The sequence below is a fragment of the Triturus cristatus genome, chromosome 4_1 (assembly GCF_964204655.1).
Source record: "Triturus cristatus chromosome 4_1, aTriCri1.1, whole genome shotgun sequence".
NCBI classification, from domain to species: domain Eukaryota; kingdom Metazoa; phylum Chordata; class Amphibia; order Caudata; family Salamandridae; genus Triturus; species Triturus cristatus.
This window is the reverse complement of record NC_140585.1, coordinates 546689410-546711034: the sequence shown is the minus strand read 5'-3', so window position 1 is coordinate 546711034 and position 21625 is coordinate 546689410. Positions and strand designations below refer to the sequence as shown.

The 21625-nt window shown below is 44.6% G+C and overlaps 1 protein-coding gene across 1 annotated transcript in view; it reads right to left on the bottom strand.

The window, feature by feature from the left end:
• Positions 1-19852, bottom strand: part of LOC146855208 (glioma pathogenesis-related protein 1-like) — a 588956-nt gene extending 569104 nt beyond the window's left edge. The window contains exon 1 of the mRNA XM_085652856.1: positions 19682-19852. Within this exon, the coding sequence (XP_085508982.1) occupies positions 19682-19852 (171 nt within the window). The remainder of the gene's footprint in view (positions 1-19681) is intronic.
• Between the last annotated feature and the right edge of the window lie 1773 nt (positions 19853-21625).

Sequence of the window (21625 nt, the reverse complement as noted above, 5' to 3'; positions counted from 1 at the left end):
CTGGTTAGTCAGAGTCAGTTACCACCAGTACCCGTCTGAAAAAGTTGTGGGCACAGGATGATTTTGCAACAAGGCCTCTTTCCTCACCTCTGTTGGTTCTTTCTGCACATGTCTTGCTTCTTCCTGCACTTTTCTTCGTCTTTGTGGACTTCTGTTGCTTCTTTCTGCACTTCTTCTGCTTCTTTCTGTGCGTTTTTTTCCTTCTTTCTTCACATGTCCTACCTCTGTAGGCATAGTTAGAAGCTAGCATTTGAAAAACCTTTGAAATTCACTGAAAAAACCATAGGTTTCAGGCACGTTATAGTTAGAAATTAGCATTTAAAAAGCCTTAGAAATTCACTGAAAAAACCATAGGTTTTAGGGAAAGTTATAGTTAGTTGGACATTTCACTCATACGAAACCATAGAAATTCCCCCGTTATAGGTAGTTCAGCTAACTATAACTCGCGCGCCCGCAATGCACTGCTGATGACGTCACATATTACATCACACATGACATGGTCAGTGACATCACTCATGATATCACTGATGACATCTCAAATGACATCACTGATGACATCATCTAGTGAATGTGTGTTTTTCTGAAAATTACATGTTTTATATATGTATATCTCAAGGTCGATGGAAGAATAAATGGGTATATAAGTGTCTAAATGGATGATTTGTTTTTGAAAAATTGATTGTATAACTGACTGATTAAGTGTATCTTAGTGAATACATGGCTTAGTGAGTAATGTTTAAATATGTAAATATCTGTATCAGTCTCTCACTTTAGGTATAAGTGGCTGCATGGGTTGGTGAGTAGCTACATGAGTGTCTATATAGGTTATTAGTTGTTTTTTTGGATATCAGTATGAGTGTCTGAGTGTCTGTATGGTTTGGTGGGGGTTATTACGTAGTGCATAGGTGCATGAATGAGTGACTCACTGTTTGTATGTGTTGAAGACAGCATGTTTGCAGGACTGTATGGGTAGATGAGTGTGTGCATGGGTGTGGTAGTGAGTGAATGTCTGTCTCAATAGTGTCTTTATGAGTAACTACATATGTTTTAAACTAGTATATGTGACTATTGGTGTATATAAGTGAGTATATGTGAGAGTGAGAGATTGAAAGAGTTCCTGTATGAATAAGTATGTGTTTCTATAAGTGATTGTTTAAAAGACTAAGTATGTGTAAGTTTCTGTAGAAGTAAGTGTGTGGTGTGTATATAACTGTATATGCAAGTAAATGGATGTTTGATTCTTTATTAGCATGAGTGACTATGTGTGTGAGTAACTCTATGGATGAGTGGCGTTGTGTAACAGGATGTATAGGTGTATGAGTACATATGATGGATGAGTACATGTATGAGTGACTGTATAGGACGGTTGGTGAATGAGTGGATGTGAATGTGGATCTTAGAATTACTGAATAGGTTGTTGTAACTGGTATTGGTATGTCCATTGTTTTGAAAATTTTAGTTTCTATTTTTGAATGTGTGTATCAAAGGTTATATTAGGGGGAGAGGAGGTCTGCCACTCTATCACAAGGATGATGCCATCAGTGATGTCATCAGTGATGTCATGAGTGATGTCACTGACCATGTCATGAGTGATGTAATATGTGACGTCATCAGCAGTGCATTGCGGGCGCGCGAGTTATAGTTAGCTAACTAACTATAACGGGGGAATTTCAATGGTTTTGTACGAGTGAAAAGTCCAGCTAACTATAACGCCCCTGAAACCTATGGTTTTTTCAGTGAATTTCTAAGGTTTTTTAAATGCTAATTCCTAACTATAACGTGCCTGAAACCTATGGTTTTTTCATTGAATTTCAAAGGTTTTTTAAATGCTAATTTCTATCTATGTCTACAGAGATAGGACATGGGAAGAAAGAAGAAAAAACGCACAAAAAGAAAAAAAATAAATGCAGAAAGAAGCAACAGAAGTCCTCAAAGACGAAGAAAAGTGCAAGAAGAAGGATAACGTGCTGAAAGAACAAACAGAAGAGCAGAAAGAAGCCTTGTTGCAAAATCATCCTGTACCCTCAACTTTTTCAGACGGATACTGGTGGTAACTGAGTCTGACTAACCAGTCCTAGAGCCAGTGCTATGTCAAAAGACACTCAGAATACAGTGAAAACACCTACATACACTAGGGAACACTATGCGTTGGGGGTCCCCCTGTGATTAGCATGACCTCCTCTGTAAGCCCCTAGCATATAATAGGGCAGGGAATTAAACTACCTCTTAAAACGCGCCACAGGGCGTGTTTGCACACGTCACCTCAGGCCCAGTCCCCTCCCTTCCCCACTGTGTAAACACGCCCTGTGGCCGTTTTAAATTGGGAGATTAAGTCCCCTTGAATCCTGAGGGTCCCTAGGGTCCAACTAGACCACTAGGTACCTCCAGTAAGCGCCACGGAGCTGCGTTGCAGAGAGAAGTAAAAAGGGGCACGGCCTAGACCACCTCTCTGCAACGCAGCGCAGTGGCGCTTCCTGAAGCACCTGGTGGGCTAGTTGGCCCCCAGGGGCCCTCAGGATTGAAGGGGAATTATTTCCCCAACTTAAAAACGCACCATAGGGCGTGTTTGCACACGTCACCTCAGGCCCGGTCCCCTCCCTTCCCCACTGTGTAAACACGCCCTGTGGCCGTTTTTTAAGTTGGGGGATTAAGTCCCCTTGAATCCTGAGGGTCCCTAGGGGTAAAATAGCCCACTAGGTAAGTCCAGTAAGGGCCATTGCAGAGAGGTGTAAAAAGGGGCATGGCCTGCACCACCTCTCTGCAACGCAGAGCAGTGGCGCTTACTGGAAGCACCTGGTGGGCTAGTTAGCCCCCAGGGGCCCTCAGGATTGAAGGGGAATTATTTCCCCAACTTAAAACGCTCCACAGGGCGTGTTTGCACACGTCATCTCAGGCCCCGTCCCCTCCCTTCACCACTGTGTAAACGCGCCCTGTGGCCGTTCTAAGTTGAGAGATTAAGTCCCCTTGAATCCTAAGGGTCCCTAGGGTCAAACTAGCCCACTAGGTACCTCCAGTAAGTGCCACAGAGCTGCTTTGCATAGAGGTGTAAAAAGGGGCTTGGCCTCAGAACACCTGTCTGCAACACAGCTCCCTGGCGCATACTGGAGATACATGTTGGGCTAGTTGGCCCTCAGGGACCCTCAGTATTGAAGGGGAATTAATTCCCCAACTTACAACTGGCCAGGGGGCGCGTTTGCAGAGTGCTGCAAGGAGGGGGCGTGGCCTCCGGTGCGATGCCGGTCTTTTATTTATTTAATTTTTTTAAGAAGGAGGGCTGTGTGGCCCCCCTTCTTTTTCTAATTTATTGGCCCTGGGGACCCCATCCCCCAGCGCCTGCACCCTAATTTTTTTTGTTGAAAAAAATTAATTTGGTCCTCCCAAGGCCTTAATCGGCCCCGGGGACCCCAACCCCCGGGTCATGGCCTTTTAAAAAAATATATTTAGGAGGGGGGCTGCGTTGCCCCCCTCCTCAGGCCACTTATAGCCCCGGGGACCCCATCCCCCGGGGCCGGCATTTGTTTTTATTATTTTTAAAAAATATATATTTATAGAAACACCTAGGACATGCTGGACAAACCGTATGTACCTATCACAATGACGATTTGCGTGATATTCGTTAAAAGACGACTATGCATACAATGAATCCACGTGGAATGTATTTACACCACTAGTGAAGCTCTGACGTGTCGGACGCCCTACCGTGCCTAATCCCGGTGCCCCCGCCGGTGGGTACTCTCCAAGTAGACACCCTGGTCGTTTATTTATACAAACATGGGTAGCTATTGACGGGCACATTTAATACACACGCACACCAAGCCATTCAAAGGGGATTCGACAAAAATTCGACCAAACTATGCAAGAAACCCCCCTCACGGTTAATAAAACACACATCCACCGCCGGATGTGTAATACTTTTTATTTTACTCTCTGGAAAGGAGACAAACCTCACTTGAGAGTCACAGCGTGCTCCTGGCTGAGCCCAATGCTGTGTTACACCCACCAGTGCCCGCCGAGTGCCACACACCTTTGTGTTGTATTCCACCAGCTAGTTCGTATGCTATGACACTCTCTAGCCCATGTGCACTGTAACACCACCCCGTGAATATGTCATGCCACACTTGCCTTCGCACGGGTTATATTGCCCCATCTAACGTGCCTTCCTCGATGCCTATGTTATAACGCACAGCGCTATGCCATACATATTACAATCTGAGATCCATATCTTTGTCACAGTGCATATGCAACGTTACACTCCCCAGCACATATTTTATATTACAACTTTAGAGACTACTTAGGTTACACAACACTGCCCTGTGCATATTACACTCCAAGGCGAATATCGCATAGCACGCGCTAGTGCCTGTGCTATCTCGCACTCTCCAATGAATCTGTCATTGCGCACAATGTATTGCATATTCTATTTCACGCCCCGGTTCATCTTATATCACACTTTTTGGTGCATAGTTTATACCATATACTATATCTAGTTTTCATTTTCAATCGTGCTCTCAGGACTATGTTCTATATAACACTACGTCCACCTACTCTTTTCACGGGCATTTCATTTTGCGATGGGGGGTGGAGGGTCAGGGGGTGTTTCTGCCAAGTGAGCCCTGAGTCACAGTCACAAACGTCCTCTTCTTTCCGAATAAAAGTGAGATTATGCTGCATACTTGTTCATATTTTAAGTAGTTCGCACAGACACACATTTTAAAAACAATAAAGTTCCTAATACCCACCTTCTCTGAACAGTTAGCTTGCTGCCCCATCCACCTCCTCCCTATCCTCTGTTGTCTGAATCCATGGACTAGCCTCCTCCCTCCTGCCATGCATGGTCTGATGTGCTGCCACTGCCCTCCATTTAGCATGATGTACCAGTCCACTCCTCCTGCCCTCCATTGCCCAATTCTATGGCCCATCATTGACCTCCTGCTTAGCCTCTGTGCTTAGCTTGCTGCCCCTATTCTCCTTCCCCCTGACCTCCGATGTCTTTGTGCATGCCTCTGCTCCATCCTTTTTGCCCACCATGTTCCATGGACCTGCCACTCCTATCTACTCTGAGTGTTCTGTTGAGCTGCCACTCCCCTCCCACCTGCCTAGCATTGTCAGATGACTGTAACCTGTCCCTGCCACCTCCACCCTGCCTGTCCACATGCCATGCCCCTATCCCCTTCCTCCTGTCCATGGTCCATTTTACTGCCACAACCTTCTGCCCTCCCTGGTCTGTTGTGCAGCAACTGCTCCTCCTGCCTGCCCCGCGCGGTCTGTTGTGAGGCCCATTCCCCTGAACTCTCTTGTCTGTGCCCAGGTCCTGACCCTCCCTTCTATCCGCCATGGTCCTTTGTGCATGCCCCTGCACCCTCCTTCTTGCCCATCATAGCCTTGTGCTGCCACTAACCCTCCCGCTTGCCATGCATGGTCTTCTGTGCTGCCATGACCCCTCCCACCTTCCCTGTGTGGTCAGCTAGCTGCCCCTGACCCCCTCCCACCTTTCCTCCATGGTCTGTGTGTATGCCATCATAGTCTCACTGTTGCTCTCCATGGTGTGTCTTGTTTCTAGTGCCCATCCTGCCTGACCTCCATGGTCCTCTTGCTGCTCCGGCCCTGCCCCCTTGCCCCCAGCCCTCTGTTTCTATGTGCAGACCCCTATTCCCTCCCTCTTGGCTTGTCTGTTCCATTGTAATGCCCCTGATCCGTCCCTCCTGACTTTTATGGTCTGTTATGCTGCAGCTTTCTCTCCTGTCTGTCCATTATGGTGAGCTAGCTACCATTGCCTCTTTCCCCTCTGTTCTCTGTTGTCCATGTGCATGGTCCTGTCCCCTCCCTATTGCTTTCTATGGATTGTTGTGCTGCACTCCCGTCCCGCATGCCCTGTGTGGTGTATTGTGCTGCTCCAAACCCCGATGCCTGCCCTGTAGGGTCAGTTTGGTGCACCTCTCCATGTTCCTCCTGTCCTCTGTTATCCGAGTCCATGTCCCTACCCCAATTCCTCCTGCCTACCATGATCCAATGTACCATACTTGCGAACATTTTGAACTTGGTAAGAGGGAGATTTTGAAAAAAAATGGGTTATTGATTTTCCCCTTTGAGTTACATTGAAAAAGAGGAGATTGTAGACAGGAGACAGATCAAATAAAGCCCATTTGAGCTTAAAAACATTGGACGTTTCCTGGCTGAAACAGGTCTGTTGGCATGTATGGTTGTACTACCACTGCCTCTTCCTTCTGCCCACAATGGTCTATTATATTGCCACAGCCTCTCTTGCCAGTCCTGTATTGTTGGTTTGTTGCCCCTGCCCCCCTTTCCACTGCCCTCCATAGTCTGTTGTGCTGCCACTGCCCTTCCTGCCTGCCCAGTGTGGTCAAATTGTTGCCTCTGCACTCTCCTACCTGCCTTCAATTTTGAGAGTCCGTGCCCCTGGCCTCTGCCTCTTAACAGTATCCCAATGAACAACTAGATTGCTAACATTCTATATTTATTACAAGTGTGGAATGCCTGGTGTCATCTTGATGTAATCAAAACTGTAATACCTAGAGCATTTCCTTTAGAAATTACATATGTGAGAGGGTCTTATTTGCATCAAAATTATGGTTAGTGCTCTAAAAAACTAAAATGAGGACATATTTTCTGAGTTTTCAAATAGCGACAAAGAACTTTTAAATTATTTGTAATCTTTATGTTTTTTTATCCAGTTGACCACTTGATTAAATGTTGCACCTAGGGGAGAGGATGTGGTGTTACTTCCAGAGCTGCAGACTTTGCAACTGGGGAACCAGGTTGGAGTTTCAGCACTATATAAAACTGCAAATACACAAAAAATAAATGTTTTGCACACTTCTGTCACTGGGCTACATGTGGGCTACATCTGGGTGATATTTGTGCTGCATTTTGGCTCTTTTGTCTCTGGTGGCCATCTTGGGAGATTTATTTGTTATGAAGTTTCCTAATTTCCTCATTTACTGCAGTCTCCTCAGTAGGAAATACTTTCAGTTTTTTACTTTGGTTCCATCAAGAAGGCATTCAGATGTGTCACACATTTGCCATAAATTCTGAATGTTAGCACTCTAGTTTCTCATTAGTTCACTGTAGTAAAGCTACTGCTCACCAGGGAAGTCTGCTGCTGGTATTCAAAGTGCATATTTCAATCTGCATGTCAGAATTTTTTTATGAAATAGAAGAGGATTTGAGAAGTCCAAAATGTGCCCTAATTTTTCTTTCTGCAGCACTAATCATAATTTCTATGGCAAAATGAACCCCCTCATTTTGTTCCTTTGTAAATTAAATGTTTTAAGTGTTACCTCTTTATTCCAATCAAGATTACTTCAGGTGTGCCATACTTTTGTCATAAGTAAGACTGTTAGCGCTCTAGTTGTTCGTTAGAACACTTTGGGACATTCTGTCATTGGGCTATACTTGGGCTACATCTGGGTGATATTTGTGCTGCATTTGGGCTTTTTTATCTCTGGTGGCCATTTTGGGAGACTTATTTGTTATGAAGTTTCATAATTTCCTCATTTACTACAGTCTCCTCAGTAGGAAATACTTTCAGTTTTTTACTTTGATTCCATCAAGAAGGACTTCAGATGTGTCACACATTTGCCATAAATTCTGAATGTTAGCACTCTAGTTGCTTATTAGATCACTGTAGTAAAGCTACTGCTCACCAGGGAAGTCTGCTGCTGGTATTAAAAGTGCATGTTTCAGTCTGCATGTCAGAATTTTTTAATGAAATAGAAGAGGATTTGAGAAGTCACTCAAAATGTGCCCTAATTTTAATTTCTGCAGCACTAATCAGACTTTCTATGGCAAAATGAACCCCCTCATTTTGTTCCTTTTTAAATTAAATGTTTTAAGAGTTACCACTTTATTCCAATCAAGATGGCTTTAGGTGTGCAATACGTTTGTCATAAGTAGGACTGTTAGCGCTCTAGTTGTTCTTTAGAACACTCTGGGAAGCTGCAGTAGAACACAAAGGAATCAACTGACAGTCTCTGCCCTTGTTGGATGTACATGTTTTAATGAGAATGTCAGACTTCATTCTCACATGACTGAGAAAGATAATGTGAATTTACAGAAAATATGCTCTCAATTTAGCTTATAAATCACCTTCCAAACCTCTGTGGGAAAAGCATGAGAAAATAGTTTTCTCTCAAACATGATTCATGATATCACAGCAGAAGGCTTTTTCACATGGTAAAATCACCTTAGAACACACCACAATTCCTAAAATGAGTATGGTACCATCAACAAATGATTTATAATGTAACTAAAGTCTTAAAACCTTCTATTAACTGCAATGCTTTTTAATGAGGTGCTATCATGTATATTGGTCCCAAGATGGCTGCCAACACTTCTTGGATGAAGTACTGACAGCCAATCAGATCTCACGATGGGATGTGTGGTAAGGCTCCGCCCAGATATATCTATCTTTTTAACTCTAATTTTCTCAGGAACTACTGATTGGATTTACACCATTTAAGCAAAAGGCACGAGTCTGAACTGAGGACTACCTCTTTCCCAAATTTGGTGTAATTCCGTTCAGCAGCTCCGTCAACAGGTCCTATGGGAAAATGCATGGGGGAAACGCGTTTTGGGACCCCCCTTTTTTCTCGGCCCCCGCTTGACGAATCACCGTGAAATTTTCAGGATAGGAGCGGACCGGAGCTGGCCAAAAGTTTGGAAAATTTCGCGAATATTCGTCAATCGGCACCAACGTTATTCCAAATAGAATGTTGCGGATTTCCTAGGTAATTCGTAGGTAATTATATATATATATATACATATATACATATATATGTGTGTGTGTGTGTGTGTGTAATCATGTGTATATGTATATAAAGAGTGGTTTACATCCGTGAATTGAGTTTGTAGATTATATTGTTGTTTTAGCTCTATCTGGACGCTTTTATGACACTGTTCAGATTTGTTAAAAACTAAGCACAAGAATGCTACACCACTCTCATAGAAATCAACTCTAAAATGGCAACTTCTTCAACTTTCCACTCTATCATCATGAGAGAGGCAGCAAATGAAATCATGTCTTATTTTACACCGCTGCATCTCCACTTGTGAATGGTTAGCATCTGTTAACCCTTTCCCTCTCTTTCAAACCAAGGTTCCTGTTGGTGCATTTTCAAGATGATTGCAGAGACATCGCGAAAAAAAAGGAAGTTCAAACCTATAGCTAGCTTCATTTTTTAAATTTAAATACTAAACAACAGTTCATTACACAGTCCTGAGTTGGAAATGAAAGCTTGCCTTACTTAAAGTGCATCATCACTTGTCAACTTTTTAAAAAATGTTGCCTCTTTAACACCCGCCCCCACCCCAATACAATACACTCTTAGATCAGTGTGCTTAGCAACCCAGTGGAACCAGTAGGTCACAAGTTCACAGCACATCCTAGAAGGAACTTGCTACTTCCAAATAAGATACAGCAGGTGTGCTTTACCCCACAGATTTAAAAGCATATGTATGTCTGTATTACATTTCTTTTTTTAAACAGCAGCCAATAAAAAAACTTCTTGCTAAGGCATCCAACACACTACCTAATTTTATTAACTTTCATGCTGACAGCATTCAATGAAATGTATTGTTTCTTTTTTCTTTAAATAAAAAAAACACCTCCATTTTAACTGCATTTCCTTTGGAAAACTACATTGAGCTCCAGCCTTCTCCAGCCTCCTCCTGACCACTATTGCTCCTTCACTTCAAAATGCTTAGAGTAAGGATTGTGGGTCACAGCTATATCTATTGGGCTAAAGAGAGGTATTGACAGAGACTTGGGTTTGCCAAATGTGCAGATTACTTGGTTTGGTCAGAGAGGGTTAAAGTTTAATCAATTGCTGGCTTAGGTTAAATCCATTGGGGATTCCTAAAGCTCCTCACCTCATGATTTTGCACGGTGGTGGCAATGACCTAGGCACATTGGCTGGGGTAGGGTTGGAAATCCTAATGAAAGAAACCTTTGCAAAAGTGGTGTCGCTTTTGTCTCACACTGTCTTGGTGTACTCTAATATATGCCAATGGAAGTGGTCAAATCAATTCAGTCGACAGATAGGCAAAGCCAGGAAACCTGTTAATAAAACTGTTTCTGCATTCCTCAGAGACCATCGCATGGGCTGTATCTATAACAATCTGCGTTTTCACATGCATGGAATTTATAGAAATGATGGAGTGCACTCTACAGATGAAGGCAACAGGGTGTTTCTAAGTAACCTGAAACTCTGCATCCGGTCTTATATGTAGCAGCCATATACACACAACAAACACAACGGATCTTGTCAGAGCCACCCTAGTACCCGAAATATTGTGAAATTCTTTTCAAAAGGTTTTTTTTTGTTTTCGACAATTTGTGCAACAGCGCGATCCATGCAGATTTGTCGCAAAAATGGAAGACAAAAGCAGACATTCAATGACCAACAACACATCCTAAAAAAATGTGTAAAAACATCTATTCTGTACATTGCCCTACACACATTAATATATACATACTTCTTTCAAAGCATGTTTAAAATCATATTTTTGTACAAAGTTTCTTTGAAAAACAGCTTTCAAACCTATTTTCTGTTTTTGTGGTTATTCGGGACATCACGATCGTCATTAACCACGACGATCGCGCCTTCTAGATAAAGTCGAAAACAAATATATCCACACATATTATAGTGTTTTTGGCACTACGGGTTTATTACTGTATTGTCTAAAGTGATGATTTTCTAGTGAGTTCCTATAACAACCATCTCTAAGACCTATTTTCTGTTTTCGCTGTGATGCCAGGAGTCGTGATGACGTCGGTGCCCGCGATCACCGCAGATACATCACAAAAACGCAAAGCAAAAGCAGGAGTTCAATAGCCACCACAACATAAAAATATTATAACTATATCATTAATTCTAACCATAACAGTAGATAACTCACTATATAACTAACTCTATATAAACATTTATCAGAACCTCAAAAGCTCTATAACAATGCGTATTAATGATTTACTGATACATTTTTTGTATTCCCACAAATATTTGCTATGACTTCGTGATACTCACGACGTACCCACGACAGTACAAGAGGGGCCGTGCTGCCGGTCTATGCATTGTCGCGAATATCACTCAATTAAAAAATAATTTCTGGACTCATAACTTGTGTCACTAACACCCCCATTTCCCAAACATGGGGTCAGAGTACCTCTACTCTGATCCCTTCTGTTAGTTTTTCAGAAATGATCAGCCCCGAGAACTGTTCCCGAGCAATAAAATGGCAGCCACATTTTCTGTTCACGTTCCATCCAGCTAATCAGAGCATTCTCATTGGCGCATGCATTTGTGATTACTCGCGGAACCGTCGCGAAATATCCCCGACCAGAGATATCACTATAATTTTCAGCTTAAATTTCACAAAAACTACTGAACGGATTTACACCAAATAGGCAAAAGGCACTTTCTTGAACCAACATCTACCTCCCTGCCAAATTCGGTGTAAATCCGTTCAGCGATTCTAGCTGTAGCTGTGGCTCAAGGTTCCTATGGGACTTAACATTACAATGCACCTTTATTTCGCGCTCAAAATTCTCAGTCCCCACTGCATGGATCACCCCCAAACTTTCGAAGACAGCCAGAACCACCTACCTTGACACTTTTTTGGGAAAATGTCATGACAATTAGTCAAACGACGCAAAACGTATAGGCAAGTCAACCTCAAAAAATGTTTTTACTATGGAAACATGGTCCTAACTATAACTATCTCCTGGGAACCGCCAGTAGGTAATATAATCTCAAACAAAGGTTACAGGGACATTGTAGTTAGGCCCACATTTCACACGTACAAAACAGTAAAATTAATCAGTTACAGTTACCCGAGCTAACTATAGCTTACGCCCCCGCAATGCCAAGCTTAACACCTCACATATTACATCCCTCATGACATGGACAGTGACATCACGGATGACATCATCCAATGAGTGTGTCTTTACGAGTATTAAAGATGTATACTAAGGTACTCCAAAGTTATACTTTGTGTACTAGCAGTGAGTGATACTATTTCGAACATATATTATGCGAGTAGCTGTGTGACTGTGTGTATCCATTTGTGAGTGGGTGTCTGAGTGGCTGTATGAGTGTATACGTGGCTATTTGAGTGGATGCATTAGTGAGTGAGTGGGTGTGTCAGTGGCTATATGGGTGAGTGAGTGGCTGTGTCAGTGGCTGTATGGGTGGGTGATTAGATGTATTTATTGGACATACTTTTTTTTTTTGTGTTTTGCGCCAATGTTTTGTATTATAGTTTTTGGGAGTGCCTTTCTGTACATGCCCGTACCATGAATTATTGTATCGTGCTTTGATGGTTTTAAATTTTAACCGAATAAAGCAAACTTTTGACTTTGACATTGACTTTGGGTGGGTGAGTGGGTGTGTGTGTGACTTTGTGGGTGAGTGTTTAAATCACTGTATGAATGTATGACTGGGTGTGTAGGTGGCTGTGTAGGTGAGTGAGTGGCTAAGTGAATGGCTGTATGGGTGAGTGAATGGCAGTGTGAGTGGTTGTATGGGTGAGTGAGGGGGTGTATAAGTGATTGTAGGTAATATATATATATATATATATATATATATATATATATATATATATATATATATATATATATATATAGATATATAGACCCAACCTCACATTCTGATTTAACAGCTGGAGCCACACCACTTTCAGATGTGTACACATTCTATCCAGGCAGATTACTATGGCCATAACATCAAGGCTACATAGTAGTTTTTTTTTTTTTTTTTTTTGAAAAACCTTTATTGACATTGCAAATAAAGACAAGTATGGGCCTACAACCCTCGGGGCCGGCCGCTAAGCAGTGAAAGTAACAGCAAACAGATTTTAATCACATGCAGCACCTCGGGAAGCAGATTCTCCATGCTAGTATTCTCTTGTCCACCGAACAGCCCAAGAGGGAAACCAGGATATAAAAGGTTTTCATTTTACAATAAGGGATAGAAGGATCAGGTGCCAATCAAGTTCTCAGCAGCGAAAAATGGCAGGCAGAATAATGAACGTCAACAATAAATAGCAATCTATCAAGTCAATGGCGCTGAAACAGGAGGTTCAGGATGTGGAGGAATATCACGAGCCGTTTGCGCCTGCAGTCTCCTGCCCTAGGACCCAGAAAACCCCACGGAAATGAGGCACAAATGAAAAACAATGATTGGCCACAAAGGACACCTACCGCACTGACCCCAGAAAAGAAGACAAAGAAGAATAAGAGAAGAAAAAGGAGGCCATAGAAACAAAGTAAAGGACTAAAGAAGCCCCTCCCCCAACCCCCCACCCTGCACCTCTGCAGATGACTACGCCCCCCCCTACGCAGTGTGCCTGTCGCCCCAGAACCAGACCCGAAATATAGAAGAAACAGAGAAAAAGGGGAAAGAGAGGAAACCCCCCCTAACAGAAAAGGGGAGAGAGTAATAATAAACTGGAGGAGGGCCTTCAACCATGCCCCCGGTTTCTCCCTCCCGCACAATATATTCCTCCCCAGCGCAAACAGTAAACAGCAAAAATTCGGCCATATCTAAGAGAAATGGGGAGCATTATGCACCGGCTACACTATTAGTTACGTCGTGAAAGCACACAACCCCCAAGCCTGCCCGCCTATTAATTGACCACCTCTGAAGGATCAGCCTTATCCTTGGCCACTCTTTGCGAATCCACCAATGCATACCCATCGACCCACCATCATGTCCAAAGTCACAAGGAAGAGGAGCGTCCAGAGAAGACTAGGAAGGGACACACACATGTGGGGAGGACGTTTCGGAACACCAACACAGTCATCGTCATGGAAGATCACCTTTCCCAGTACTGCCCCAGGGCCTGCGCCGCACACAAGGTCCAGGAAGGAGGAATCAGCCAGAGCAGGCGACCGTTGCGTGAAGATTGCCTGGGTCGCCGGAGGCCGCGCATGGGACAAAGTCACCACCGTCTGCTCAAGTCCAAAACCTCCGGAACAGACCGACCCCACAGCCAGCCGACCACACGCTGCCACAGTGTCCAAAGTTTCCATATGTCCCTTATTCACAGAGGCGGTCACGGCACTTTCCTCCTGTGGAAGGTGAGACAGAGCCTTATGTACCTGGGGACAGGCAGACCGCAACTGTTCCGACGCTGACGCAATACCATCAAGCTTCCTCCCCAATACCCGGGCGCCGTGAACCAGGGTGGAATGAAGGGCTCCGAGAGCATCGAGAAGGTCACCATACCCCAGCACGGTCCCCCGCGCTCGCTCCGCTACGCTCCTTTGCGCCACACACTCCCAATCTTCCTGTGACCCAGTGTACAGGATGATAGAGTCCATCCCATCAAGATGGCCGCAGGGCAGGGCCACCCCAGATGGGGACCGGGTCTCAGGCACAGGCGCAGCAAGTTCCATGTCCCTGCAAACAAGGGTCCGGAGGCAGGCAAAATGTGTATCCAGTGTGTGGCCACAGGTAACAGTCGTTCTCCCCCTGGGCCAGTGTCCGCGAAAACCGGGAGCAGCCCGCGCAAATCGGGACGAGCCACAGGCCGCGTCCGGTCAGTTCACTGGCGAGGGTCCAGGCGATCGCCGATAAACCCCTGGAATCGTCACCCCGGGTATGCACCCGTCATGCTACTCTCGGTGATAGGAGCGACCACTGCGAGATTCAGGCCGATATTCGCGCCGCTTCGGTATTCCGACTCCACCCGGTCACCAATGGCCGCTGTTGTTGAACTGCCGCCCGGCCATATTGTCCACCCGAGGTCCCGGTTCCATGGCTGCACAGGCCGCAAACTTCAAAGGAACATTTCTCGGGCGGTACCGCCGCAAGAAGCTTCAGGATCACACGATCGGTTGCCGCTCTCAATCACCAACACGGGCATGTAGCGCAGGCTGAGGATCACATGCAGGATATCTGTGCGGGATGTGGAGGTTCGCGGAGCCGGGAGCCTACGCTGCCGTCCCGGTCGCCATCTTGGCTCCTCCCCCTACATTGTAGTTTTTATCTTCAATCATGCCGAGGATTTTGTAGAGTGCCATATTGTGTCACTTTACTTTGTACAGCACTCATTTGTTTAACCATTTGTGTTTGTTTTCTTTGTTGCTACAGCAATGAATTAATGTGTTATATGTTTCATATTATAGATTTTACAATGAAACATTACTGTTTATTTTGTCATTTACATTTTACATGCAGGCATTCAGAAGTATGTTTTCCATGGCCACTACTTTTCTGACACTCACTTGTGGCATTTAAGGCTTGAGAAATGGCGGCCACTCCATGTGATCAAGGTGGCTGTGTCCACCGAAACGCGTCGTCCTACGAGTGTTTTTGCCCGATAAACACTTCTTCGATATTCAATGTTGCTGGTGCCCGCTCTGAGGACTGAAGGAGAGCGGCTTTGAATGGAATATCTATCTATCTATCTATCTATCTATCTATCTATCTATCTATCTATCTATCTATATATATATATATATATATATATATATATATATATATACATATATGAAAATCCAAACAGCTGTCTCCCACCTCCAACCGGCGAGGAAGAAGCACACGGACACCAACTCGTGCTTCACAGGTATTTAATGTTAATCAGCACCCACACAGCACGCCATTACGCGTTTCGGCCACCAGATGGCCTTGATCACATGAAGTAACTGCTGAAACATTCGGCTTTTATAAATCAAGAGCACTCTGTAATCTCGTGATGCTTGTGTCCATGAACATGGAAAAAATACATTGGTTTCAAAATAATTCTGTTTTTTGGTGATGGAAAACATGTAACAAATACATATACATTGGCAATTGTATCAACATGGGTCTGAGATGTTATATGGTTTTACTGATCGATATGCCTGCTTCTAAATGCTCTTCTATGTTGACGATAATATTACGACCTTGTAAATGCATGTTATATTACAAGGGTTTAAAGTGCAAAAATAAGTTGTGCAAATACGCAATTGTAGGTGCAAATTCTGATATCTAAAGTGCAAAAAAGTGCCATCAGGTGCAACAAGATGCAAATGTCCAAAATACGCAATGGTAGTGCAAACTGCAAACAAATGCATATTAATACATATGGTAACCATAAATGATGTCCTTAAATAATGCACAATCAGAATTCGTTACAACATTTCAACATATGTTAAAAAAGTATCTGATGATAAAACCTATATGAACGACCCAAGATTGCTGTTTAAAATCAATAGCCTATGTAAAAGATCCTAAAACCAATCTAAAAGTGAGTAAAGTGCAAAAATAGTGAAATAATGATAAAAATACAACGGGAATCAAGCGAGGAGGTGGATAAGAGGAACACTCCAAAATACTATTCACCTATATTAGGTTCCATTTAGATGAATATATACAGACAACCAAGCACATAAATTTTGGCGAACGTGAGTCCAAAGTTATAGCGGGTCCCCAGAGTTGCTTGCACCTAGATTGTATTATACCTAGGTGTAAAGGGGAACTTGGCTGACATTATCCTCATGTTTGGAGAACTGCAACACACAGTTGAGTGGAGAAAGCGTTTGATATTCATTGTTTTCTTGTCTGTCGCCTTACTCCTTTGAAATCGACAAGACAAAAAATAGGGAAGATGTAGAAGGAACAAATTAATCCAAACAACTGGCTAACAGTTCTGCTCTAAATGCAATCAGAAAATGATATTCATAAAATTGGTGAGGAAACAGGTAAAACAGATAAGATAAGTCAAACAGTCAGATAGCTTCAGACATGAGAAATTAATACTATGTGTCCTGCAGGTAACAATCAAGAAAGATAAAAGCAAATCTAAAAGGGAAAAAGCAGAGGCAGTCCCGTGTGGTATGTATAGATATATATATACCTATATATATATATCTCTATATCAATGACTATTAGAGTTAACAAGAAAAGCACCAGATTCTTGACTTTACACCAATTTGTGTTAAAATACCATTTCTAAGCCCATTCATGATTTCAGAACTCAACAAATATCTGCTATTTGTATCTGAAAACAGTGTAATTCCTAACTTCACTTGTCACCCCACTTCTTTAAATTCATTCCTCCCCCTTCCTTCTATGTTCATCTCGTCCTTCACCCAACCAAATCTATTGCCAGTTGTCATGGGAGCTCATTTCTGGAGCGCTACAGCGTTCCCTGCTATTCTTTGCTCTATGGGTACAGCTAACTTCACACCCATGGACACAATATCCAGGTCAATCGCTGTTATGTAAATGCAGCGAATAGTGTTGGAGGGGCACACAAAGGGAAGCAGCTCCTGTGCTGAGAAAAAAAAAGAAAACCAGCTTTTGCGAAAGTAGGTGATGCCTCTCCTTTTAGTAAGGTGAGTGCAATAACTTAAATAGGACTGGATCACTGACTGGTAGCCCCGGCCCATTTCACGCACCTGATGGAGGGTGGTGGGGCTAAAGCACTGATGTTCCGTCCATCACCACCCCCGTTTGTTCTGCTTTGTTCGCCATAAGTTGGCAGGGTATACTCAGACGTTGAGTCCCTTGCTCACTTTGCTACTGGATTCAAGCAAGCCTGGCTGAAGACGGCTGAAATGCCAGAAACCGGTCCTAGGAAGCTTGTTTCCGGTCCAGGGAAGGCATGGCTTGGCAGTTCGGGCTGGACTGTTCCCATGAGGCCCAGGGTCAGACTGATTTGCATATGGCCATGTCTGAACTGGGGTGGCAGAGTGGGCTAAAGAACGGTGATGGATCAAACCCAGATCTGTTGACTGGGTGTGAGTGTTTGATTGGTTCTGATGCTCCGTCCATCACCACCCCCTTTTGTACCGCTTTGTTCACCATAAGTTGGCAGGGTATGCTCAGACGTTGAGTCCCTTGCTCACTTTGCCACTGGATTCAAGCAAGCCTGGCTGAAGACGGCTGAAATGCCAGAAACCGGTCCTAGGAAGCTTGTTTCCGGTCCAGGGAAGGCATGGCTTGGCAGTTCGGGCTGGACTGTTCCCATGAGGCACAGGGTCAGACTGATTTGCATATGGCCATGTCTGAACTGGGGTGGCAGAGTGGGCAAAAGAACGGTGATGGATCAAACCCGGATCTGTTGACTGGGTGTGAGTGTTTGATTGGTTCTGATGCTCTGTCCATCACCACCCCCTTTTGTACCGCTTTGTTTGCCATAAGTTGGCAGGGTATGCTCAGACGTGAGTCCCTTGCTCACTTTGCCACTGGATTCAAGCAAGCCTGGCCGAAGACTACTGAAATGCCAGAAACCGGTCCTAGGAAGCTTGTTTCTGGTCCACGGAAGGCATGGCTTGGCAGTTCGGGCTGGACTGTTCCCATGAGGCACAGGGTCAGACTGATTTGCATATGGCCATGTCTGAACTGGGGTGGCAGAGTGGGCTAAAGAACGGTGATGAATCAAATCCATATCTTTTGACTGGGTGTGAGTGTTTGATTGGTTCTGATGCTCCGTCCATCACCACCCCCTTTTGTACCGCTTTGTTCGCCATAAGTTGGCAGGGTATGCTCAGACGTTGAGTCCCTTGCTCACTTTGCCACTGGATTCAAGCAAGCCTGGCTGAAGACGGCTGAAATGCCAGAAACCGGTCCTCGGAAGCTTGTTTCCAGTCCAGGGAAGGCATGGCTTGGCAGTTCGGGCTGGACTGTTCCCATGAGGCACAGGGTCAGACTGATTTGCATATGGCCATGTCTGAACTGGGGTGGCAGAGTGGGTTAAAGAACGGTGATGGATCAAACCCAGATCTGTTGACTGGGTGTGAGTGTTTGATTGGTTCTGATGCTCCGTCCATCACCACCCCCTTTTGTACCGCTAAAGGGCTCCAAAGCCACTGGGCAAATTGTGTGCTACATAAAACTGCGTATACGTGAGGATAATTGCACGTTTTAAATTTAAACACTACCATCATTCTCTTAATTGGAACTTACATGCCATGCTAGCAAGTAAAACAAAAACAAAAAATGCACATTTCAGCAGTCTCTGAGAATTGAAGAGTCTGTGTTAAGTACTGTAAAAAATAAAGTGAATATCTAAAATGCCCAGGTGAGTGTAAAAGGCAGTCTAGGTCTATGCCATTGCCCGTTTCCCAGAGGGCATCAATCAAACCATCCACAGCAAACTTAGGGATAAAAAAGCAATTTAAAGAGTTCCTAGTATTTTTCATAATTCTGAGCTTCAGACTAATATTTTTTCCATATGAATGGTATTTTCTAGTACAAGTACTGGCCTTGTAAGCCCAAAAATACTTTAATCACTGCAGTTGTTTGACAATATTTAACTCCATGATCCTAACCAAACAGTGTGTAACGAAAGATTGTGATCTGTGAATGTGGGGCACTTTTTTTTTTTAGCTGCCCTGGCCTATTTGTAGCTGCAATCCAACCGTTTAACTCGCGCTCATGACACCAATCCGTACTCGACCAATCATTTCAATCCTAAATGTATTATCCAACCAGGTACTTTATGCCTTATATTCTCGGTAGTTGTAGTTTTGGTATCTTCACCGTAAACACATAACTGGATGAAAAAACAGAACTGCAGATTCATTTTGTTTGCGTGTCACTCAAGTGTCACAGTAGGTATGCAAATGTCAAGTCTAGAGATGGCTAAACACAGAAATTTGCCACATGGCAGCAATAAAAACGCATGTTTATTTCACTACGAATGAACCACTGCGTAGTTTTTTATACACTCTCACCATGTAGAGCATGTCGCTCGCTTCTGGGATCACTTTGGCGCGAAGCGTGTTGTGATCGTCAAGGACTTTCTTAATAAACGCCGGCTCGGTGTAGATCGGCGGTTTCACTTTCACTAGCAAAGAAACATCGAAAATATTCAACAAGACGAAACAGACTCGGCAGAGATCCATGCTGCCAGGATAGTAGTCCGAGAGTTCTGAGGCGCTCGAGTAACGTCCCTCTAGATTTAACCAACGAGCGCTCCAGCAGGGGGCAGGTGCTGCAGCACGCCTTCCGCGCGGTCTCCTTTCTGTCTTGAGCATGTGAAGTCACTATATTGCGTCAGGATGTCCTGACCTTTTGTATTTATTTTTGCAGTTAGTTTTATGTATCGTCCCGAAGCTCGCTTTAAATGATCACCAGTTTCATTACAGAAGGGCACATTCGTTTTAGTAGACACTGAGATACTAAGTGATTTGTCCAGAATCACAGAAGGTTGAGCCAAAGACTCGAATATGGATCCGCCATAGCTCTGGACTTTACACAATATCCTATGTTTAAAAACTTTTTATGAGCTATTTAAATATGGGTGTAGCGTCGCACTCTAGTCTTCACGTCTACGTGATGACGTGGAGCGCGGCGGCCATTTTGGGTGCCGAGTTATTAGGCGCCGAGCCCGCTAACGAGGCGGACGTTCCCCGGCGCTCTCCCTCAGTTGGTAAATTAAAGTAAGAATAAACCTATACTTACCTGAACCGAAGTGTGTCCAAGCTGTGCTTCCTACCCCAGAACACCCACACTACAAATGGCGACGAGGGACTGGGATTCATAAGGAAAGGACCGAGGAGAGCACGAACTGAAGACACTGGGGGCCAGGTGCACGGGAAGCATTGCGATCGTCCCTACACCGGTACCTCTAGAGGGAGAGCGAGGCAGAGGGGACGACAGTACCTAGCAACACAAGCCCAGAGGTACACATATTGCGCCGGCAGAGAGCAGCCCCAAGTGACGCCAGCAGGCGGCCCAGACCACGCAACCAGGAGGAGCGGCACCACGGCCACAAGCAGCCACGGCAGCGCATTACAAGGCAGGTAGTGCGGGCACTGCGGTCACCCTAGGGCCAGTGAAGCAGGGTGCAGTGCCACCCGGCACATAAGTGCATGGGCACAAGCAGGAAGCTGCCCGCTAGGCGCCAGACGGAAAAGGAAGTGAGAGGCCCTGGCGGAGCAGGCAGAGCGGGGCAGTGGCGGCGGAGCGGCGGCGCACCAGAGCCCCCCACCCCGGCAGAGACAAAGCGCGCCAGGCAGTCCAAGAGGGGAAGAAGAGTCACCAAGGAGAGGCGCGGAAATGTGCGCCCAACCATCTTCACTTACGACACCGATTCCTTTCCTACCGAAGCCGGGAGAACCGTCAACGAAATGGGAGGACTGGAGAGAATACTTTATAAACTATTTGGAGGCTCTGGAGGACGAATCTGGAGAAGCGTTCCCCAGCAAAAGGAGGAAGAGGATCTTGCTGCACAACCTGGGACCGGAAGGGATCAGAGTATTTCAGAATATAGTCCCCACGCCGAGGCAGGCCGCAGACAACGACGTGTTCCAGCACGCCATAGACAACTTAAACAAGCACTACAGGCCCGCGGTATGCACGTCCATAGACAGATATAACTTCCAACAGCGGAAACAAGCAGAAGGTCCATAGATGAATACGTAGCGGCGTTACGGAAATTGGCAGTCACGTGTAAGTTCAGCACGTTACATGATGAATTCATCAAGGACCAAATAGTCATGCACACCACCAACTCGACGATACAAGACAAATTATGGGTCAACGGAGAGGCGACACTTAAAGAAGTGATAGCCATGGTGAAAAAGGCAGAGCTATCGAAGAGATGTGCAGAAGCGGCGAAAAAAGAGGCAGCCCCGAGGCCCATGGTAAATAAAGTCACGGAAGCAGAACCACCG